General features: G+C 42.9%; 1 protein-coding gene across 1 annotated transcript; it reads right to left on the bottom strand.

Moving 5' to 3' along the window:
* Positions 1-18,944: 18,944 nt before the first annotated feature.
* Cfl2 (cofilin 2) lies at positions 18,945-21,565 on the bottom strand. The gene is made up of 4 exons (XM_027419711.2): positions 21,426-21,565; positions 20,173-20,480; positions 19,984-20,060; positions 18,945-19,899 (listed from the first exon to the last, which is right to left on the bottom strand). The coding sequence occupies exons 1-4, from the start codon at positions 21,426-21,428 to the stop codon at positions 19,787-19,789; spliced, it is 501 nt and encodes a 166-aa protein (XP_027275512.1). The 5' UTR covers positions 21,429-21,565; the 3' UTR covers positions 18,945-19,786.
* Positions 21,566-24,794: the final 3,229 nt, after the last annotated feature.

Genomic DNA, 24,794 nt, shown 5'->3' with positions numbered 1-24,794 from the left:
ACATGCTGCAATTTCCCAAATGCTCTTCTCAGGATTATGAAGGTGCTTAGAGCCTTTACAAAAGAAATCCACCTTACAAAAGGTGGAGAGTTATCCTTTTCACACAATCATTTTCAAAGCTTGGCAGGGTGGTTCACATCTGTAATCCCAGACCTTGAGAGGCTGAGGGTTCCTTGAGTTCCAGGCTAGTCTAGCCTGTGCTGTGAGACCCTATCTCCAAAAAAATTATTTTAAACATGATGTATTCATCTCCAAAACGTGTGTGCACTTCTTATGTAAACCAGACTGGCTTGGACCTTGTGGCAGCTCTCCTGCCTCATTTTTGGAGCTGAGATTAAAAGTTAACACACACACACACACACACACACACACACACACACACACACACACAAAGCTGCTGTCACCATGATGATGATCCAGATACATTTTTTAAAGATATTTATTTTTATTTTATATGTACAAGTATTTTGCCCACATTATATGCCTGTGTACCACATACACTTCATGCCTGAGGAATCCAGAAGAGGGCACTGGGTTCCTTGGAGCTGTAGTTACAGATGGTTATGTGCCTCTATGTGCATTCTAGAAACTGAGCCTAAGTCCTTTGTAACAGCATCCAGTGCTCTTAACTGCTAAGCTGTCTCTCCAGACCCCAGAAACTGGTTTTTGTTTTTCAGGACAGGGTTTCTCTGTAGCTTTGGAGCCTGTCCTCAGAAACCATTTTTATACCAAATAAAAGTTTATCAATGTTGATATAGGGAACAAAATAAAAGCTTGAGTAGAGCATCCACTCCCTATACATTCAGTTGTCCATAACCTGGGGTTCCTTCAGCAACCACGAACTACAAGGGCTTCTTTTCAGGGTTTCTCTGTGTAGCACTGGCTGTCCTGGAATTCACTCTGTAGACCAGGCTGGCCTCAAACTCAGAGATCCACCTGTCTCTGCCTCCAGAGTGCTGGGATCAAAGGTGTGCATTACCACTGCCTGGCATGTTACAAGGGTTTCTTAACCTGGAATAGGCGACTCCCAGAGTAAGGTCTCTGCTTGGCAAAATGACTTAGTAAGTGCTCTTTCTTATTATTGAAAAGTTTTTTATTACCTTCATTTATTTGTGTATGAGTGTGGGGGGGCGGGGGTGTTGGTTGTCAGTTCTTTCCTTTCCTGACGTGGATTGTTCTTTTTGTTTCTTTTTTAAAAGATTTATTTATTTATTTAATGTACATTGGATTTTGCCTGCATGTATCTCTGTATGAGAGGCTCAGATCCCCTGGCACTGGAGTTACAGACAGTTGTGAACTGCCATGTGGGTGCTGGGAACTGAACCCTGGCGCTTTGAAAGAGCAGCTTGTGCTCTTAACCGCTGAGCCATCTCTCCAAATCCTTTTTCTTTTTTTAAGACAGGGTTTCTCTGTGTAACAGCTCCGGCTGTCCTGAAATTCACTCTGTAGACCAGGCTGGTCTGGAACTCACAGAGATCCACCTGCTTCTCCCCAGACTCCCCAAGTGCTGAGATTAAAGGCATGTGCTACCAAGCCTATTCTTGATCTAGAGAGATATACTAGTGTAGAGCAAGCCTATTAGAACTTTACTGCACATATTCATTTAGATTTATATGTGTTCTATCCAAGCACAGTTTTAAAAATTCACTTCTGGTAAAGTTTTTGTTGGTTCTTTCTTTTTTTTTTCCTTTGTGAGCTATTCAATTGCTCACCACTGAATGCTTATTAGTTCACAGGTCTAGGTTGTCTCTCCAGCTGGATTATAAAAATGCCCTTGAGAAGTTTCTTAGGATAGCCTGAGTAGTATTCTATAAATAGACACTCAATAAATGCTTCCTGATGCTTGGAAAGCCTTTCAGAAAACTGAATCTACTTGCCAATAAAAGACAAATTAAAAATTCTTATTATAAGGGAAAAAAAGAGGGACCTTTGACTCTTGATGAAAGCAACTAAGAGATCATGCTTACATAGGCTTAAATAGATTTACTAATAGGAATTTTATTTATTTATTTATTTATTTAAGACAGGGTCTCACTATATTCCTGGCTGTCCTGGAACTCACCATGTAGACCAGGCTGACCTGGAATTCATAGAGATCCTCTTGCCTCTGCATTCCCAGTGCTGGAATCAAATGTATGATCCCACCATGCCTGGCCTAATAGGGGTTTAAATGTGTCTTTAATTGAAAGTGGTTGTTCAGATAACCTGAAAATTCTGGGTTTATTTTTCACTAACAAAGAGTGAGGCAAGCTTTCTCTAGTGAGCGTATTATATGAACTGATGATAAGGAATACTGAAAACTTAAGATATAGAATCGATCATTTTTTATACTTATCATATATTTATGCATATGTGTATCTGTCTCTTGCAGAGGACCTGAGTTTGGTACCTAGTAGCTGCATTAGGCAGCTCACAACAGCCTGTAACTCCAGCTCCAGGGAATCTGATGACCCCTTTGATCTGGCTTCTGTGGTCATCCACATACATATGTGGCATACAAGCACACACCTGTACACACCTGTACACACCTGTACACACACACACACACACTAAAAAATTTAAGACAATCAAAAACACTATACATATGTTTTTGTTTTTCGAGACAGGGTTTCTCTATGTAACAGTCCTGACTATTCTGGAACTAGCTCTGTAGACCAGGCTGGCCTCAAACTCACAGAGATCCTCCTGCCTCTACCTTCCAGTGCTGGGATTAAAGATGTGTGCTATGGATATATTTTAATAATATTCAGATACCAGACCAGTAATCTTTTTCCCCTTCTTTTAGAGACGAGATCTCATTATATAGCCCTGCCTGACCTTAAAATGGTTATGTAGATCGTCAGGCTTATCTTAAATTTACAGAGATAATCCCTTGCTGGGATTTAAGGTGTGAACCACCATGCCTAATCACCAGGTTTTAAAAACATTTTTAATAAATTGTATTTAAATTAGAAACAATCTTATTTTACACATCAATCCCAGTTCCCTCTCCCCAGATCATCCCCCCATCCACTCCCCAGGGAGAGTGAGACCTTCCATGGGGGATCATCAAAGTCTGTCTAGTTTTTGGGGCAGGGCCTAGGGCTTCCCCCGTGTTATCTAGGCTGAGAGACTATCTCTCCATGGGGAATGGGCTCCACAAGCCCATTCATGCACTAGGAATATATCCTGGTTCCACTGCCAGAGGCCCCATAGACTGCCCAGGCCTCCTAACTGACACCCACATTCAGGGGGTCTGGTTCAGTCCTATGCTGGTTCCCCAGCTGTCAGACTGGAGTCCATGAGCTCCCACTTGCTCAGGTCAGCCATTTCTGTGGGTTTCCCCAGCATGGTCTTGACTCCTTTGTTCATCACTCCTCCCTCTCTATAACTGGAGGTTTTTAAAAACATTTTTAAAAATATAATTTATTTATTTTTATTTTATGCTCTTTGTTGTTTTGCCTCTATGTATGTCTGTGTGACATAAGAGCACAATAAAGGCATGTGCCACCAACACCCGGCAAAATTACCCATCATTTCATTTTTTTTGTTGTTGTTTTTTTTCAAGACAGGGTTTCTCTGAGTAGCTTTTAGAGCCTATCCTGGCATTTGCTCTGGAGACTAGGCTGGCCTTGAACTCACAGATATCCACCTGCCTCTGCCTCCAGAGTGCTGGGATTAAAGGCGTGCGCCAACAACGCCCGGCCCCAGTTTTTTTTTTTTTTTAATAAGATTTATTTTGGGGGCTGGAGAGAGGGCTCAGTGGTTAAGAGCCCAGCTGCTCTTCTTAGAGGACCCAAGTTTAGCTTCCAGCACCCCTCAGTGGCTCACAATGGTCTGTAACTCTAATCCTAGACATTTGACATCCTCTCTGGCCCCCACAGGCTTTGCATGAGTGTGGTATACACACATACATACAGGTAAAACACTCATACACATATGATAAAAATAAAGTTTAGCTTGGCAATGTTGGCATACGCCTTTAATCCCAGCATTTGGGAGGCAGAGGCAGGCGAATCTCTGTGAGTTCGAGGCCAGCCTGGTCTACAAAGCTCACAGAGAAACCCTGTCTAGAAAGACCAAAAAAAAAAAGAAGTTTAAAAAATAGTTAGTCTTACTATTTTTACAAGTGTGTGTGTGTGTGCGTGTGTGTGTGTGTGTGTGTGTGTGTGTGTGTGTGTGCGTGTGTGTGTGTGTGTGTGTGTGTGCGTGTGTGTGTGTGTGCGTGTGTGTGTGTGTGAGTTCAGGTGCATGACAGCGGTTTGACTCCCTTGGAGCCCACCTCTTCGTTCAGCTGTATGTTATAAACCCACCTCCTCAATTCAGATATATAAGATAAATGTGCTGAGTTTTCAGTCTGTTGCAGTTAGTGTGGCTCCATCAAAGTGTATGGCCAATCCAATCCCAGCTTCTCTGTCTGTGTGTTTGTCATTTCTTCATTCCCCTATCACCCCAGTTAAGACAAACCCTAAGAGATACAGACAGAGTACAGCAATGAAGAGAAGATTTCAAATTTCCCATCCTTTCATTTAATCAAAGAAGTGTTGTCATCTCTCCTACCTACAGTCTCCCAAAGTCATCTGCTCTAGATGCACTTTTGATGCCTTGATCCAGGTCTCAGGTATTTTCTCCTGTCTGTAGCTTTGGAGCCTGTCCTAGAACCAGGTTGGCTTTGAACTCACAGAGATCCACCTGCTTCTGCCTCCCAAGAACTGGGATTAAAGACATGCACTACCACCACCTGGCTTTTTTTTTTTTTTTGGCTCTTTTTTCTATCGAAAATAGATTTTTTTCATACAATATATTCTGATTACGGTTTCCCTTCTCCCAACTCCTCCCAGATCCTCCCCACCTCCCCACTCACCCAAATCCACATTCTTTCTTGCTCTCTTTCATTAGAAAACAACAGGCACCTAAAAAAAGATGAAAGTAATAATAAAATAAGATAAAAATAAATAAATCTGAACAGGACAAAACAATCAGAAAAACTGCCAATGGAAAGAAAAACATACAGACGAAGAGATACACACACTGTCAAACACAGAAATCCCATAAAAATACAAAATTGGCAACCACAATGTATAAGCAAAAGACCTGAAGGGTAAGAAAAAAGAAAATGCTCGGCAAAGCATTATAAGACAAAAACAACTATAAAAACCCTCCAAAACTACCATTGAGTTCATTTTGTGTTGACCAGCTACTGTGCACTAGCTGGGCATGAGACCTGGCCTTAAGAGTAGATTATATTCCCAATGGGACTCCACTGGAGAAGACTAATTTTTCATTTGCAAGTGGCTATTGATTGGAGATAGCTTCTAGGTTGGGGGTGTGGGCTTGTGTCCACTTCCATCCTCAGCGCAGGGACCATGCCAGACCCAGACTTGTAAAGGCCCTCTGCATGTTTCCAGTCTCTTTGAATTCATATGCGCAAATGGTCTTGCTGTATTAAGAAGGCCTTGTTCCCTTGGTGGTCTCCATCCCCTCTATTTTCTTCCTTCCATACATTCTTATTACATTATCAGTCAGTGTGCGTTTCAGAAAGAGCCACTACTCTGCTTTAGAAGGAAGAGTTGCTCTTCAGCTACTCCAGGTTTCGAATCTGACCTTGTGACACGGTAGCCTCAAGGACCTGGCTCACACCACCCTTATCCCAGGGCTTCACACTAACTCCATGGGCTGTGTGCTTGGCGGGGGCTGTGGCAAGCTTTTTCTTCTCCAAAATAATAGTGCCATCCTTTACAGCCCAGCTGGAATACTACCTCTGTAAGGCCTACTCCAAGCTCATCCTCATTCCAAAGTTAGTCACTCCCTCTTCTAAATCTTATTGCAGTCTATCAAGAAAAGGCATACACATAAGTAAGTTTTTTTGAGAATTAAAAAAAAGGCAGGTATGTTTGCTGAATGTACTGCTCTGGGTAACTGGGAAGCAGAGATGTGATGCTTCCAGTGTGATTCACAGCTGATGGGGATCGAGTTTCTCCACAGTAGACATAAATCTTATATTGCTGTAATCCCGGGGATTACCAAACCCTCTTTGAACAGCTCACAGCTCACAAAAACCACTCTCGTATGCTAAATGAAAACTAAGGAGTTACTAGTAGGCCTACAGTATGTGAGCCAAAATAATAAAAATTACTTTTCTATCATTTGTAGAGTGCATCTGCTTAATGCAAAACATAGACATCCTGCTTCATCTTTAATTTTTTTTTTAGCCAAGACAAATATAGTGGTGGTTTACTTCCTGAAGAAATTAGTATCTATTAAATTTTATCATAAAAATAATAGGAGAAGCCAGGTTTTGGTGGCACACTCAGGAGGCAGAGGCAGGCAGATCTCTGTGAGTTCGAGGCCAGCCTGGTCTACAGAGCAAGTTCCAGGTCAGGCTCCAAAGCAATACAGAGAAACTCTGTCTTGAAAAACTAATAATAATAATAATAATAATAATAATAAGAAGAAGAAGAAGAAGAAGAAGAAGAAAAGTAGAGTTTCAATACATTTGAAATTATTTTATAAAGCAATTCATGCAAGTAATGCATATTATCAATACACAATGCAACAAAAGTAGGAAGCACAAAAATACAGAAAAAATCGTGACTTCAAATATTTATGGTAATATTTGTGGTGCTGACAAGCCTGTAATGCCAGTACTAGGAAAGCGGAGGTAGGAGGATCAGGATTTCAAGACCATCCTTGGCTACATATCAAATTCTGTGACAGTCTGAGCTATATGACATCTTGTCTCAAGAAACCAAAATCAACCACACACACACACACACACACACACACACACCATAAAATACACAGCCTTGCTGGGTATGGTGGCACTCAGCTTTAATTCCAGCACTCCGGGGGCAGAGGCAGGTGGATCTCTGTGATTGTGAGGCCAGCTTGGTCTGCAAATAGAATTCCAGGACAGCCAGAGCTACATAGTAATACCTTGTTCTCAAAAACAAAGATTTATTTTATGTGTGTTGTGTATTCACATGTACAAGCAAGTGCCCTGAGAAACCAGAAGAGGGTGTTGGTCTCCTGCAGCTGGAGTTTCAGGTGATTGTGAGCTGCTTAGTGTGGATGCTGGGAATTGAACTCTGCTCCTTTGCATGAGTGGTCATTTTTGCTGAGCCATCATCTCTCGAACGTTCTCTCTAAAATGCTGTATTTATTTTGTGTGTGTATATGTATGTGGAGCACAAACACTGTGGCATGTGCTTGGGGTCAGAGGACAAGTTGTGAAAGTTGTCTCTTGTCTTCACCATGGGTCAGGTCATCAGATACAATAGTAGGGGCTGAGGCAGCTCACTGGCCCCAAACATGTTACTGTGGAAATAAATACAATTTAAAAAAAAAAACTCCATAATTAGGTGTGGGTTGTTTTTGTTTTGTTTTGTTTTTTTGAGACAGGGTTTCTCTGTATAGTCCTAGAACTGGATCTGTAGACTGGCTGGCCCTGAACTCAGAGATCCACCTGCCTTTGCCTCCCATGTGCTGGGATTAAATGCTTGCCCCCATTTAATTTTTAAACATTTATTTATCTTTATGTATGAGTGTTTGCCTTTGTGTATGTATACATACCACATGAAATGCCCAATGGGATCAGAGGAATGTATCAGACCCCTTGGAACTGGAGTTACAGAGGGGTGTCAGATGTTATGTGGGTTCTAGGAACTGAACAGGGTCTTCTGTAAGATCAGCAAACATTCAAAATTACTGAGTCATCTTTACAGCATCCCCGCCTGAAAATTAGTCTTTAAGAGTTACCCAACAGAAGCTAGATATGGTATCAGAAGCCTGTAATAATAACCCTTGGGAAACAGAGACAGGAAGATCCCAAGTTCAAGGCCAGCCTGGGCTACACAGACTTTCATGTAGCCAACCTTGGCTACATACTGAAACTGTCTTAACAACAAAACAAAACAAAACAAAACAAAACAAAGCAAAACAAAAACAAAACAAAAGCTAAACTCCCAAGAAGGTTACCCAGAAAATACCAATGATACTATATTAGCCCAAACTTTAGAACTTCCCTATAAGGATGTCATTAGATTTTTTAAGATATAAGACTCATTTTCTAATCTCCTATTTATTATTTCATACATTGCAAATATATAAATGTATTCTACACATTCCTTCATTGTCAACATTGTCAACAGAAACAAGTAAATCTGAGCAACAAATCTGAATATGACATTTTAGCTAAGAGTAGGAAAATTTTGTGGTGGCAGTGACATTGAAGGACATCTAATTCTGAAATCTTTTTCTGTAATTAGGACCCAAAACATTTATCCAAGTTAATTATCTGGTCCTCATCCTCCCTGTCCCTCCCTGCCTATCCCTTCCCCTCCTCCCTCTTTTCAGACAAGGCTTGCTATTTAGCCCTGGTAGGTATCTACCAGGCTCTACCAATAATCTCAGTTCACCTCCTAGGATATTTTTTTCTTCCAGCCAAGTTTTCTCTGTGTAGTCCTGGCTGTCTTGGAACTTGATCTGCAGACCAGGCTATCCTCAAACTCAGAGATCTACCTGCCTCTGCCTCCTGAGTGCTGGGATTAAAGGCATGTGGCACCACCACCCAGCCCTCCTAGGATTATTTTAAACCTGCTACATCAGGGATCAAAACTGGTTCTTGGGCAAGCAAGATGCCTCAAAGAAACCTGGTGACTTGAGCTAAATCTCTGGAAGCCACAAAATATCAGATATGACTAGAATCTATAATCCTAGCACTCATACAGTGAGGGAGACAGGAGACTTACATAGAGGAAAGAGCTAGTGACTGCCCACTTTGCTTTTTTTGTTTGTTTGGTTTTGTTTTTGTTTTTCGAGACAGGGTTTCTCTGTGGCTTTGGAGGCTATCCTGGAACTAGCTCTTGTAGACCAGGCTGGTCTCAAACTCACAGAGATTCTCCTGCCTCTGCCTCCTGAGTGCTGGGATCAAAGGCGTGCGCCACCACCGCCCGGCTCCCACTTTGCTGCTTTTTTTTTTTTTTAATTTATTTATTGTGTATACAACATTCTGCTTCCATGTATATCTGCACACCAGAAGAGGGCACCAGAACTCATTAAGATGGTTGTGAGCCACCATGTGGTTGCTGGCAATTGAACTCAGGACCTCTGGAAGAGCTGTTGGTGCTCTTAACCTCTGAGCCATCTCTCCAGCCCCCACTTTGCTTTTTTGATCTTCAGCTTTAACCCCCAAATCTGACTCCAGGTTTTTTTTTTTATTATTAATACCGACTACAATTCATGCTACAGAAACCCTGTCTTAAAAAACAACAACAAAATAAAAAATTACCAGTTGTGATGCTGAAGAGGCAGAGGCAGGAGATTCATAAATTCATAAAGGGCAGCCTAGTTGACACCTCTAGGGCTGGCAAGATGATATAGCAGGAAAGGCACTTGCCTCCAAGCCTGATGACTCGAGTTCCTTCCAGGGGCTGGACCCACTTGGTAGAAGTAGAGCACCAAATTCTGCAAGCTGTCCTCTGACTTCTACATGCACGCCACGGCACATCAATGTTCCTTCCAAACAAATAAATATAATTTTTAAAATATTTAAAAACAGCAAACCAGGTCCCTGGGCATGCTCACCGCACACTCTACCACCAGCTATAACCCCAACCCCAGAGTGTACAGGGTCTTGCTATGTAGCCCATGTGGGCCTCGAGCTATCATCTTCCTGCCACAGTCTCTAAAGTGCTAGGATTACAGGCATGTGTACTATGACTCCCAGCTTCACTAATTAAAAGAAATCATTTATGTGTATGTGCACGTGAGTACAAACGCCCAAGCATGCCATGGTACATGCATGGTAACCCAAAAGACAATTTTTTGGACATGTTCTCTCCTTCTATCATGTAGGTTCTGGGGAGCAAACATAAGTCATCTTTATCACCAAACCATCTTGCTATGGCATTCTGACTATAACTGTGAGATTATCTCTTTAATTGCACATCCCTCCAGTATTTTGAAATTCTTGTTATTAGACTGATATATTTACCGTCTTTTCTTGAGACAGGATCTTATCATGTAGCTCTGGCTGGCCTGAAACTCACTAAGTAGACCAGGCTGGAATGACTAAAGGCATGTGCCACCACCGCCTGGAGGCATGTTTCTTTTTAAAAGACAGGGCTTTGCTATATAGCCTGGGCTAGCCTGAAACTATATAACCCAGTCTGGCTTTGAACTTGTTCTTCATCCCAAGTACTAGGATTATAGGCATATCTTACCATGCTCAGCTTGAACATTTTTTTAATCATTTATGAGAATCTGACTTACAAATGGAACATTTATTCCATTCATAGTTAATGAAATTGATGGGTTGTTTAGCTTGTCAGGGCTCAGTAATTCTCAGAATTCTGTTTTCATTTTTTTCCCTTTGTTTTGCTCCAGTTCTGACTGGCCTGGAACTTGTAATGGAGACCAGGCTAGCCTTGAACTTCCCTCAATCCTCTTCCCTCTGCCACCTGAGTAGTTATGCCGCCTCATCTAGCTTAAGAATTCAAAATTAAGCCAGGCATTGGTGGCGCACGCCTTTAATCATCCTAGCACTTGGGAGGCAGAGGCAGACGGATCTCTGTGAGTTTGAGGCCATCCTGGTCTACAGAGCTAGTTTCAGGACAGGCTCCAAAGAGAGCCTGTTTCAAGACACAGAGAAACCCTGTCTTGAAAAACCAAAACAGAAAAAATTCAAATTTAGGGTTTTTTTTTTATTGTCAATTTAGCAATGCCTCTTTAATTTTTTTTCTGCTGATAAAAAACAAAAATTTGTTTCCCACTGTTCTAGAGGCTGGTAATCCAGGAGCAAGAGAGTAGATGAAGAAGTATCTATCAGCCTACTTCCGGGTTTATTGATGGTGTCTTCTCATTGTGTCCTTGTGAGGTAGGACTTACATTTTATTTAGTAGTAACTTCATGTTACAGTCTATTTAAAGCAATACTACAACAGTTCTCAGGGAATCTAAGAGTCTTGAGTCCGCACAGCTCCATGTGTACCTTGTGCTCTCTGCAATAGCTACTAGTGTCTTAATGTACAAATGCTCTAATCCTCTCTTTTATCAAAAAAAAAATAAAATAAAACTTCCTTGGTATACCACAATGAAGGATTTTTGGGTCTATGCCCTGTGCCTCGATGGAGTCCTTGCTTACCACGGGTGAAGCTCTAGGTCCCATCCCCAGCACTGTAGTAACACAATAAAAAAAGAAAAAAACTAAAACATGTTTTTTGGCAAGTAGATAAAAACACAAAATCAAAACAAGGAATGAAGCTCAACTAAGTCAATTTCATAATAAAGATAATCCTAAAGTAGCAAATATTCAGTGAATACATGTTACTGAAAATGTAATAGTATCAAAGTTGAAAATCACCATTTTCACTTTTTTTTTTTTCATTCTGTGTGATCATTTGGGGATTTCACATCATGCACCCTGATCACAATCATTTCTGAGTTCTCATGTCAACTTCTCAACCCTTGTGACCTCCCATCACCCCCCTTAAAAAAAAAAAAAGAAAGAAAGTCCAGTTTGTGTTGTCCATATACTCACTGGAGCAGCTCCAACTCCCAGTGGCCATCCCCTGAAGAAAACTGAGTCCTTCTCCACCTGCACCTCCACCAGAAGCCATAAATTGTGGAGAGCTACATTTAAGCATCTGTACCACAATTTTTAGGAGTTCTCTTTGATGACTTCCTTTTCAGGCTGTTACTTTTTTGGGGGGTGGGGTGGAAGTAAGGATTGTCGAAGAAGCCTTTGTTTCTTTCTCAACTGTGCATCTGCAGTCATTGATACCTCTGCCAGAGTAACTTCCTTGCTCTCTAGTGTCTGCAGGAGCATGGGTCCTGGCCTTCTGCATGGTTCCTGGCAACAACATAAACATCCATGTGGTCTCCAGCATCAGTGTGTGCTGAGGACCTCCGCTTGGTCTCTGGTGGCAGTACAACAGGGTCCTCTGCCAAAGCACAGGCCACAGACCAGCATGGCCTCTGGAGGACGTACAGACCATGGGGGGTGGTTGAGGAGATCCAATCCAGCAAATGAACCATTCTTCATCTAGAGCATCCTGTTATTGCTCAGAGCCAGGGAGATTGTGCAGCCAGGCAGCTTGTTCAGAGTCTGGGTCTACACATGCTCCAGGCTGCTGCAAATCACCCTTCAACCCTATTGGGAACGACCTATTCCTCCATCAGCTGCAGCCTTCTCTCACACCTGCCACAGCTGCTGCATCTCTACTTCTCTCTACCACTCATGCATTGCTCTGTTTCTCCATCTTTTCTACCTCTCCATCGTATATTTGTTCATTATGGTGGCATTGGAAGCTGGAGTATGTCACACAGTATACTTTTTTGCCGAAACAGCTTTATATGCATATGTTTGTTGCATCCAGTCACTGGTCTGCTTCAAGGTGCTGGTTTCTTTTGGGAAGGGTTGTTTTGTTTTCTTTTGTTTCTTTTTTTTGGGGGGGGGGAGTTTCAAGACAGGGTTTCTGTATGTAGACCCAGCTGTCCTGGCACTCACTCTGTAGACCAGGCTGGCCTCAAACTCACAGAGATCCTCCTGCCTCTGCCTCCTGAGTGCTGGGATTAAAAGGCTGCACCACCACTACCTGGCTGGTTGCTGACACACCATCAATGCTGGACCATCTCTGAGATTCCTGTTATCCGGTTGCTGCCCAGAGTCATGGTGATCCCGTGGCTCCGGCTCTGCAATACCAGCTCCTTCACATGCTCCAGCAGCTCATAGATGGGTAGATACTGGAGCGGAATGACTCAGAGAACTGGATCCGGGCCTGCATGATAGTTGAACTGATCAGCCCAGGCAGGGCCTGGCCTTCCCTCTTGCCACAGTTGGTAGCCATATTATAAGGCAAAACTGCAATCAGTCCAACTTCAAAGGTCCCCATAGTCTATCACACTCTCAACAATGTTTAAAAGCCCAAAGTTAAGTCTCTTTTGAGATTCCTGCAATCACTTAATTGTAATCCCCTGTAAAATCAAAATATAAAGTAGATCACATACTTCCAACATACAAATGGCATAGGATATACATTCCAAAAGGGAGCATAGTGGGGAAATTTTGGACTAAAGCAGGACTGAACCAGCTGGGCAAACTCTGCATCTCCAGGTGTGATGTCAAAGCCCTCCTCAGATCTCCAACTCCTTTCAGCTTTGTTGACTACAAGGCACTTCTCTCTCTTTGGCTGGTTCCACTCCTGGTAGCAGGTATTAGGCACCAAGCTGATAAGTATTGGATCCCCTGTTATTGGGTATCCTCTGCCATTGCAGTAAGCCAAATCAGACCAAATTAATAAATCCAGATTGAATAAACAAAGCAAGGCAAAGCAAAGCACTCCCAGGAAGGCAGAAGAAGAATCACAAGGCAGGGCTGGTGACCAGGTAGGTCTTAAATACCCTTTAGGCGTGGTCTTGAGCAGCTCCAGGGAAGCTACCCCTTGGCCTGCTTTCTGAGGGGCAGGGTCTGGAATGGGACGAGTGGGAGCTGAGAAAGAGTTTCTACCTAGATATGTACCCCACGACTCTGGCATCTCCAACATCTTAGGGCCTCCAAAGCAATGCTGGCTTCACGTTTACAGCTTCACACAATGGCCTCTCTAGGTCTCCAGGTAGGGGGGACACCCCTGACACATACCTGGCCTCAGCAGCCTCCCTTAGTCTCAGAATCAGGTTCCATAGCCCCTTTCTTCTGTCCTTGACTCTAACGCCAGAACCATGTTGTTGAAGATGCCAAGTTCTGCAACTTGCTGAGGCTGGAACATGGGCCCCTCATTCAAATACATTTTCACCAGTTTTTTTTTTTTTTCTCAATGGTTTCCTTGACTGCCTAAGCTTGTCTGTCCTGACCAAGCTGGCCTCAAATTTAGACATCAGCCAGCCTCTGCCACTGGAGTGCTGGAATCAAAAGTGTGCACCACCACATCCAACCTTAAACTTTTCTCTAATTCCTTTTCACAGATTGGAAACTTAGCTGGGCGGGGTCTTGTCCCCCACTCCCTTTATTCCATTTACTATCATGCTTTGCTTTGATCTGTTTATCTCCTTGAACACCGGAGTTAGCTCCATTCCATTTCCTGGTGTCCGTTTTCTCCTTGAACTGTACATTTTGTTATTTTTCTTGCTTAGCTTGCTCCTTTTTATTATAGATCTTCATAAGAGTGAACACTAATAACCACATGACAAAGTCAATATTAGGCTGTTTTGAAATTTCCTCTGCCAATGCAATTAACCCAAAACTCTTCAATTTAGCATTAGGCAGACTTCACACAAGGGCAAAAATCAGCCACATTCTTCACCAAAATATCACAAGAATAATCTCTAGGCCACACAGTAATATTCTTCTCCTATGAAACCTCTTAGCTAGGCATTCCTACATATAGTGAGTTCAAGGCTAAGCTGAGCTACTTGACTCAAAAAATCAAAGTCATAGATTTCAACACCATGGTTAGTATATTTATGACTTTTTCTTTCCTTTTATTTCAGAATTACTTGGAGGCAAAAGGACAGAGCCAGGCAGTGGTGACATATGCCTTTAATTGCAGAACCCAGGAGGCAGAGGCAGTGCACCTCTGTGACTGTGAGGCCAGCCTGGTCTACAGAGTGATTTCCAGCACAGCCAGGGCTAAATAGAGAAACCCCGTCTCAAAAAGCCCCAATTCCCTCCAAAAAGTCCAGATCTCAGTACTTGCACATCAGACACCCAGAATGGTGAAAAGTTATGGACATTAATACAGAAGCTACATTAACTATAATGTATACCTGTGTGTACTCGAGGTGTGTGCGCGCGTGTGTGTGTGTGTGTGTGTGTGTGTGTGTGTGTGTGTGTGTGTGTGTGTGTGTGTGTGTGTGTGCTCGCGCTTGCATGACTGTGGGGGCCAGAGGTCAACATCTAGGGGTGTTCAACTACCTTCCTGCCTTAGCTTTTGAGGCAGGGTTTCTGACTGAATCTGGAGCTTACAGACTGGCCTAGGCTGGCCTGTCTCCATCAGCACTGGGATTGCATGTGTATTTGGCTGGGCCTGGCTTTTACATGGGTGCAGAGCAAGCAGCAAACAGAGTCACACTAGCACCCTATAAGATACTCTTCTAAAAGCAGACATTTCTATAGCAGCTAATGAGTAAACTACGAGATCAAGTGCAACTGTCACAAAAACAGAATCAATGATCTTCACTAATCAGCCTACGGAATTCCCACCTTAGCTCCCCAAGTGCTGGGATTATAGATGTGTGCTGCCACACCAGGCTTTCTGGCTCTTTTGTATCTACTTAACCGTTAAAGGCAAGTGGTGAGGCTGGAGAGATGGCTCATATGTTAAGAGCATTTGCTGCTCTTGCAGGGGACCTGGATTTGATTCCCAGCAGCACATTGTGGCTCCCACCACTCCTATTGCTCTCTGTTTCCCTGGACACCAGTCATGCACATGGTACACATTCACATAGGCAGACATTCAGACACATAAAATCAAAATACGTTCTTAAAGGCAAATGGTCTAATCCTTTTTACATTTACAAAGCATTTCCAGGATTGCCTGACAGCACAATAGCCAGGATTGCTACATTTGATACTCAGATGCCAGATATGGTAGGTAGTATCTTTCCCTACAAGATGGCTCTAAAAAAACCTGAAACTCACCAGGAGTGATGTTGCCTCTATTTTTTGTTTGTTTGTTTGTTTTCAAGACAGGGTTTCTCTGTGTAGCTTTGGAGCCTATCCTGGCACTTGCTCTGGAGACCAGGCTGGCCTCGAACTCAGAGATCTGCTTGCCTCTGCCTCCCGAGTGCTGGGATTAAAGGCGTGTGCCACCAATGCCCAGCTATGTTGCACAGGCACATCTCTGAGTTTGAGGCCAACATGGTTGACACAGTGAGTTCTGGGCTGGCCAGGGCAATACAGGGAGACACTATCTCAAGCAAACAATGCAAAATTAAAAACCTTAAACCTGTGCAATCTGAAAAGCAACAGCTGCATTCAAAGGTCCTTACAGTTTGTTTGCACAGGGTCTTATTTCATAGTTTTGGAACTTGCTATATTACACAGGCCAGCCTCAATCTTGCACTGATCCTCCTGTCTCAATCTCTTGAATGCTAGGATTATAGGTTTGTACCATGACATCAGCCTTTTAGTAACTTTTATATTCAAAATGAATGTTCATATCATTTTGTATATTCTAATTACTACTGAATTTGAAAATAAAGATAGGACTAAGAACAGAAGTCCCTCTCCCCACTTACTTATTTATCTGTGTGTTAAGTACGTGAAAGTCAGAGGACACCTTTTGGGAGTTGATTTCTCCTACCATGTGAACTCAGGATCAAACTCAGGGTGTCAGATTCAGTGGCAAGATCGTTACCCACTGAGCCATTTAGCCAATCCTAAGGTTTTTTTGTTGTAGTTTGTTTTCCACAGCCTAGGCTAGCCTCAAGTTTACTGCAATCCTCCTGTTTCAGCCACTGGGTGCTGGGGTTAGGCACGTGTTACATCCGGGTTAATCTTTGTACAAGAGGAAAGCCTCTCAACTATTTATTCACCACAGCTGAGATTATTCCTTAATGAGAGAAACCACTTTAAAAAGATTGCATATGGGCTAAAGAGATGGCCAGCAGTTTAGAGCACTTATTCTTTCAGAAGACCTGGGACCCAGCACCTACATGGCAGCTAACAGCTCTCTGTAACTCCTGTCCCACAGGGTCGGTTGGTTGTCTTCTAACTCTACAGGCCCAGGCACTCACATCTCACACAAACATACACTCAGGCAAAACACCCATACACATAAGATAAAAAATTACAAATAAGCCTTTTTTTAAAAAAATCCCATAAATTAGCTCCAACAAAGGCCCTGTATCAGAGAATCGCAAGCCTTGGAGGCTTTGTAATATACTAAAAAGGCACATTAAATATATAATGCTGGCCCCACTGTTTTAGTGATCGAAACAACAGCTGAAAGTCAGTTTAGGACAAATGCTACTGTTCTATTTGTCTGTGCTATATACATAGTATATATATATATATATATATATATATATATATATATATAATGTCACATAGACCAGGCTGTCTTGGAATCCACTATGTAGCTGAAAATGACCTTGACGTGCTGATCCTGTTTCTAAAACCTCGAGTCCTAGATATGTGTCATCAAGCTTAATTTTGAAAATGGAATTTCTAAAACCTTATCTATTATTATTATGTCTCTGTGTGTATGATGTATGTGTGTATTCGTATGTCTTACTTCTAAGTGTGTAGGTCAGAGGACAACTCTGCAGGGCCAGTTCTCCTATACCTTTAAGTGGGAATTGAGCTCAGGCTGCCAGGCTTCCGAGGCTAGTGGTGTTACCTGTTAAGCCATCTCTCTGGGCTGAAAACAAGATTTCTAAAGGAAAGCTTATTAACTAAAATCTTGAAAAGTCCTGCAGACAGTGTTGCCTCTTTAACCTACATTCTTCGTTTTCCAACTTTCAATGTTTTAAAATGGAAGTAAACACATCTCAACAGCCTTAAATATTTTCATGTATTTTATTTTTTAAAACACTTATAATTTTGCAAGCTAGCAGTAAAATATTGCCTTCAATATTTTACTAATTAGCACCATATACCTTTTAAAGCTAACTGGAACATTGTTTCACTGTAAATGATTGTAAAATATCAAATTATTCTCAACATGATTATTAATTAAATTAAATCATTAATTTTTGGCCTTACGTGCACTTTAAAGATGAATTTAACTACATTAATATATTTGCCAATCTAAAAAAGTCAAAGTATCATAATTTAAAGCAGTATTTAATTTCTGAAATTATTCTAAAGAACCATATAAGGAAATTGAGAAATCAGCTATAAAAACAAAAGGTCATTCCTTTACTTTTTAGAAATCTCTTAATTTTTGGAAGAATAAAATAACTCGGTGAAAAAGTCCTTTGGTGCAAAGATCAGTTAAACATATTGTTTAGTACACATTACCATTTTCATGCTTTGCTTATTAGCAGCCTTACCAAAAAGCCACGGAAAGGTCTGGAACAACTCACAGGGACAGCTGGAAGGCTGAAATAAAATTGCTTAGTGCTAAAAAAGATTCCAATCACTCATAAAGTTTTAAATGGAAGCCTAGACATTTAACAGCTATGTTTTAATGTTCTCATCTGAAAAAAACAATCTTTCAAAAAAGTAGAAAAAAAAATCTAATCATACTCAAATTCCATACATTTAAAAAAAGGATATTTTTGTTTCCTATATTCTGATAAAAGAGTTAAAGTTCAGAGCCACAACTGACTGCTCACTAGCACGCCTGTCTTGCATACCGGTAGAATCAAATCCAGTTTTGCCATCTGTGGATGACTATGACAAGATACAAAAGCATGTGTTTGCCATAAATAGCTCTGGCTAATAGCAAAGTGCGCACACTGAGGAGATCAAATTCTCTATAAGGAGAGCACTCTGGACCACAGCCAAATCCCATTGCTAATGTTTAAGACTGCTATACCAATTTTTTTCCAATTCAATTTAGAAAATATATTAAGGAATCATAGCTGAAATGAACATTCCTAAACATCAGAATCATTATTAAACCTTTGGATGACATTTCACAACTTATTTTCATTATGATCAAGTAATAAAAACATCCTATTTCTACTTCTCAAAAAAATTATTTAGTAATGTAACTGTGAATTAATATCCTAATTTATATAGAGAACAAATAAGATACTGGAGTATGCTAAAGTGCAAAAAAAAAATTCTGATCTCCATAACATAAGGAAATAAATAAACATATTTGTAAAAGTACTACCTTTTTAATGATTATATATAAGTGATTTTAAGATATTTTTAAACCAAAGAAATTCAACAATCTGGAGACACATAAGTGTTATATTAAAGAAAATCTCAAATACCAGTGTAGAGATTAATCGATGTTTACCCTAAAATTTCACATGACAATTTGCAAAATTTCCAAGGAAAACAAGGCAACGTTCTGTAATATGCCACAATTTTTATTGCAACGTGGCCACTTTTGTGAGGGTAGGGAATTTGATCTCAAAACAATGTTCCATTTAAGGCTCTTTTATACAGAAATTGCCATCATGACTGGTACTCAAAATATCTGTAGTGTTTCAAGACTCATACGGTAAACATAAAACTCCTACATTTATTCAGTAGTGTATACTCAATGGGAAACCAAAGATGTCAACACAGTTATTGAAGAAGATATTCAGGTAAGAGGAATGAACACTGAGGTACTAGATAAATCAATGACAGGTAATGAAACTTAATTGGCATTCTTTTTAAGGGATTAAACACATTAAAAAAAAAAAAGTGCTTTTAACGCATAGTGTTAAATCTGTGCTGCCATGTCACAAAAATAGGCTTGCCAAGGCAGGTGAGGTGCACAAATGCTCCAGCGCCTCAGAACTGTAATCAAGTGCAACTATAAATAATACTGAAAAAAAGTTTACCATATGACCAGTGGATAATACTTTCAAGGCATTCAATTAGCTTACCCTTTGTAGTACTCTAAGCTATTCACATTGACAATCACATCCATTGTAGTGCTCACTGCAAGGAAGGCATGTAACCAGTTGTTTTGGCTAAAATAAGACAGGGAAGGCATTCCTTGGGTTCTACATAAAAGTAACCGTATTCAACAGCCTAATGGCAATCACTGACAGGCTTCTTAATTCACTCATTCATTCATTGTGTTGAAAGGGCCCAGTGGAAAGGGGAATAAACAAAAAAACAAAACCCAATACGATTCCAGTGGACTGAACTGGAGAAATGGAAGCCCCTTAAGATCAGATGGCACTTGGCTACTATTTTATAGTGGCTTTCCTTCAAGGGAAACTACAACACTGCCGCCCAGTTTCTCTCCCAGTGTCGAGCGGTCCTTAATGTCGTCCAATCCATTTACTTGCCACTCATGTTTAATGCCTAAAAAAGAAAAAGACACATCCATTAACCTCACTATAATTAAGAAACAATTTTTTTTCTGCACAAAACAGTCAATGTTTATACCTGTAAATTTCTTTTTAATGGCATCTTTAGAGCTAGCATAAATCATCTTGCTTTTTAACGGTGCACTTTCAGGAGCCCTATGGGGGAGAAAATGTTGAATTTCAAAAGGAAAACAAAGGCAAAAAACCGACTATGATAATAATAATCCTTGCATTTTTAAAAATACTTTTTTCTTTTGTTTTTACACACCAGAATATAAATACTAGGTCTTCTTTCTTAGACTCTTTTGTTTCGTATGTGGCATCGTACAAAGCATATCGGCAATCATTCAGAGGTAGCAACTTCACAAAAGATGTGTAGGGGTCCTCTACAGTATCACCAATGTCACCCACCAAGATCTGCTTTGCTTCCTCTACAATTATTTGTCTTTTGTCATCGCTTAAACAGAAGAGAACTGCTTTCTTTCTTTTTTTGATCTCCTCTTGTGTAGAAGATTTTCTTACTTTCATATCATTAAAAACTTTGATGACTTCATCATTCACTGTAACTCCAGATGCCTGGAAAATAAACAAAGGACAGGAATTTAGTACAAGTATTTTGGTTTTAACCAAAATCACTGTTTGACTAACAAGGCTTCACTTCAGTCTGACCAGACCTATTAAAAAGCTGCACCAATCGTAAGCAATCCTATTAGACCGGTCACATTTACAGATCAGAAGAAAGATACGGCTAAAATTTCCAAACTCATACTGCCCATTCATCCTTCTCAAAGCGGTACAGAGAAAACGGCAAACGGAAGGTGGGAAGGGACAAACACGAGCTGACCCATGCCTGAAATGTTTCCTATTTCACTGGGTGATGTCAGAGCTTCAGGAGCAGCAGCAAAAATACCTTCTGCATTGTGTCAACTCTGCAGCCCTTAAAAAAAAAAAAAAAAAAAAAAAACACTTCGGGATTTCAGTTAATGCTGCTACTATTTTTTTTTTCTTTAAAGTCATCCTCGCCACTGCTGCTTCCTCATAAGGAAAAGAGAATCAAGTGTAAACTCCGGCCGCCCGCCCGCGGCTACAGCAAAATGCCCCGCCGCCCACTGGCAGCGCTTTGGGAGTAACGGGTCCCGTGAAAAAAGCGTCCCCGGCGCGAAGGCGTTTTAGCGAGCGTTCCCCACCTGCTCAGTGTCCTCCTCACAGCGGATCTACGGCCTCCGGGACCCTCGCCCGAGGGCTTCTGGACGCCTACCAACCTCAGGGCAGCGCGGGGCTGCGCGGCACGCGGGCTGCGCCCGGCCCGAGGAGGACCCTCTCGCGCCAGGCCTGCGCCCGGCCCTCCCGCCCTAGGAATCCGAGAGGCGGCAGGCCCGGGGCCCGCCTGCCGCAGGGCCTCGAGCCGCGGGGACCACAACGCGGGAGCGGCCCACCGCACAGGCCCGGGCCCGGGTAAGATGGCGGCCGCGCGGAGGTCCGCGCCGCGCCCTGCATCCCCCGCCGGCGCGCCCACCTTACCATAGTGTCCGCGGCTGAGGCTGCAGCGGCGGCGGCGGCGGCGGCGGCTCGGGCTCCGGCTCGGTGGCACTGGGACGAGAAGAAGGAGGGGCCGGCGGCGGGCGGGCGGGTGGGCGGGGCGGGCAGCGGAGAGTGCGGGGCACGCCGGGAGCTGCAGCCGAGCGGGCGGCGGGCGGCGGGCTCGGGGCCGCAGGGCGGGCACGGCGGTCACGTGTTCCAGCCCCGCCCCCGCCCCCCGTCCGACCGCCCGCCCGTCCGCCCGCCGGTGTCCTCCGCCTGACCCCGGAGCGCCAGGGCCGCTAGCGGAAAAGTGGCGGCGGGAGCCCGGGGCGCGGGCAGGAATGGCAGCGGCGACCAGCCGGGGCCATCTCCCGGGCTCGGCCCCCCCCACTCGAGCGGTTCGCGGACTCTGGGCGCCGCTCCCCGGTTGGGGCGTGAGGAAACGGGGTGTGGTGGTGGGGTAGAGCGCTTTGCTTCCTTCACCTGCGTTTTCCACTGAGAGGGTCAGCATTGTAACATTCCGGGGTCCTTTTGGAAGACACCCCCCCCCAAACTTTGTGTGACTGGTTTAGATCTTTCTGTGCCTCGTGTGTTTGGCTGGAGACAGGGTCTCGTGTGTAAGCCCGTGCGGGTCTCTGGTTCACGATGTTGCAGCAGATGACCTTGAACTAACTGATCGCCATGTCTCCATCCCGCAGGAGTTGGAGTTGCAGGCGAATACCACTTCCCTGAGTTTCGACCCTTCCTCCCACTAAGATCAGAATAAACACTATTAATGTTACCTCAGTTTATTGAAGTACTAAGCAAAGGCAGGATGATAAGCAGGAATGTTGGCTCACACCTGCAATCCTGCCAGAAGAGGGACAGGCATAGAGACAAGGCTGCATTTTCATAATGCTCTGGGGATACCTTGGACAGAATCATAATCCAGGTAAAGCCAGAAGCTACTAGGGTTACATTTCTTTTCCCCTGTAAATGGGGTCTATTAAAATTACCAGAAAAATACACGTTTGCAGCTGAGGAGGGAGAAAGGACTTAAGCATTTGATTTGGTAATTCTGTTGAAATCTCTGTCTCTGTCTCTGTCTCTCTCTCTCTAAGAGAGAGAGAGAGCCTGTGCGTGCTGTGGCTCACAAGGGAAGGTCAAAAAGACCCTACCTCCATGACCGGCAGCTCACCAACACCTGTGACTTCAGGTCCAGGGACTCTGACTCCCTCTTCTGACCTCCACAAGCTCCCGTACATGTGTGCATACCTGTATATCCATGCACACACATAAAAATAAATCTTAAAAATATCCTTTTTAAATTTTATTTCTATTCATGTACACGTCTGTGTATCCATGTGAAGTTCTGCCATGTGTGTGCAGGTGCCTCTTGAGGCCAGAAGTATGATCCCTGGAGCTGGAGTTGCAGACAGCCATGAGCTGCCTGATGTGTGTGCTGGGAACCAGGCTTGGGTCCTGTTAGAGGACGAAGTGCTCTTAAGTGCTGAACTATCATCTCTCCAGACCCTTCTTTTACTTTTTAAAGAGCATACATATTTCTTTTTTTTGTTTTTTCTTTCTCTCTCTTTTTTTAAAGCTTTATTTATTATGTATACATTATTATGCTTGCATGTGTCCCTGCAGGCCAGAAGAGGACACCAGATCCCATTACAGATGGTTGTGAGCCACCATGTGGTTGCTGGGAATTGAACTCAGGACTTCTGGAAGAATGGCCAGTGCTCTTAACCTCTGAGCTGTCTCTCCAGTCCCTGTTTGTTTGTTTTGAGATAGGGTTTTTCTATGTAGCCCTGGCTGGCCTGGAACTCTCTCTGTAGATGAGGCTGGTCCCAGACTCACAGAGATCTGCCTCCCAAGTGCTGGGATTACAGGTGTGCACCACCACTGCCCAGCTTTTTTTGGGGGGGCGCTGTTCGAGACAGGGTTTCTCTGTGGCTTTGGAGGCTGTCCTGGAACTAGCTCTTGTAGACCAGGCTGGTCTCCAATTCACAGAGATCTGCCTGCCTCTGCCTTCTAAGTGCTGGGATTAAATTCTTGCCCTGCCTTCATTTTCTTAACTGTACTTAGGCTAGAGATTAAAACTAAAAGAGGTATTCCTCTCTTGGAGCCCATCCCATTCACTGAATTCTTTCTTCACTTATCCTTAATAAATCTGTTTGCACTGCTCATAGCTTGTCTACATTTCCTTATTCTTCTTCAATGTGACACAACAAACTCAGGAACCACCAGGGTGGCTTTGGTGGCTGTTGATCATCTGCCACCCTAGCTCTGAGTTAAGTTCACCAGAAACCAAGATGGGCTCCTTTGCTTAGAGATAAAAAGAACCACCAACAAAAAGCTGCAGGTCACATCATCCCCAACCTTCTCACTTTTCCTTAATCCATTGTTCACTCTGAAAAAGAGAAAGAAAGAAAGAAAGGAGAAAAACAAGAAAGAAAAGACAAGCTTTCCTCGGTATGCAAACGTGGAATCAGGGAGAGAAGCACTGTGGCTGGATGGTCTGGTCCATGTGGATCTCTGGGTTTTGCTGTGTTTGGCTTTTGTTGTTTTGAGACAGGGTCTCACAATGTAACCTGGCTGGCTTGGAACTCCCAACATAAACCAGGCTGGCTTTGAACTCATAGATCTATCTGCCTCTGCCTCTGCCTCTGCCTCCCAGGTGCTGGGTAGGTGTCTGTTTTTGAGCACTTCCTTTCAGGGTTCCCCTTCTGTCATAGCCCGGAAGGTTTGTACAGCCCTGGAAAGACCAGGGTCACTGCTACAGAAGCTGGGGTTCCAAAGATGCTAATGTCCCTCCTCCTGTGACCTTAGCCATATGCAAACCTGTCCCCTTTTCCTCAGATGTAGTGCCTATGTCTCATTCTCTGTGTTTCTAATTTCCCTGACTCTATCTTCGTCTCCCCACATATTTTATATTACATTAAATAAGAAAACAATAGTAATTGTTACAGGTTCTGCTGCTCATTGGCTGTAAGCTATCTAAGAGTTTGAATCCTTCTTGTATTTGAATTTTTGGAGCTCAGGAGATGCTGAAATAATGAATTTAAACTGTTTCAGTCCTGAAGAGTGGAAAGCAGGGGCTGGAGATGTAGCTTATTTGGTAGAATGCTTGCCTAGTGTATACAAAGCCCTGGTTTGATCCCCCAAGTACATGAACATTTGGAAGGCAGAGGTAGGAGGCAGGAACATCTGATGATATTCAAAGTCATCCTCAGCTACATAGAGAGTTTAAGGTTATCCTGGGCTACGTGAGACCCTGCTTCAAAAAAAGGGGGGGTTGGTGGTGGTGGATGCACTGGAGAGATGGCTCAGTGATTAAGAGCATTTGCTGCTCATGCAGACCCAGGTTCAATTCCCAGCACCCAT

This window comes from Cricetulus griseus, chromosome 5 (assembly GCF_003668045.3).
Source record: "Cricetulus griseus strain 17A/GY chromosome 5, alternate assembly CriGri-PICRH-1.0, whole genome shotgun sequence".
NCBI lineage: Eukaryota > Metazoa > Chordata > Mammalia > Rodentia > Cricetidae > Cricetulus > Cricetulus griseus.
Note: the sequence above shows the minus strand (reverse complement) of the source record. Positions and strands in the feature narration are given on the sequence as shown.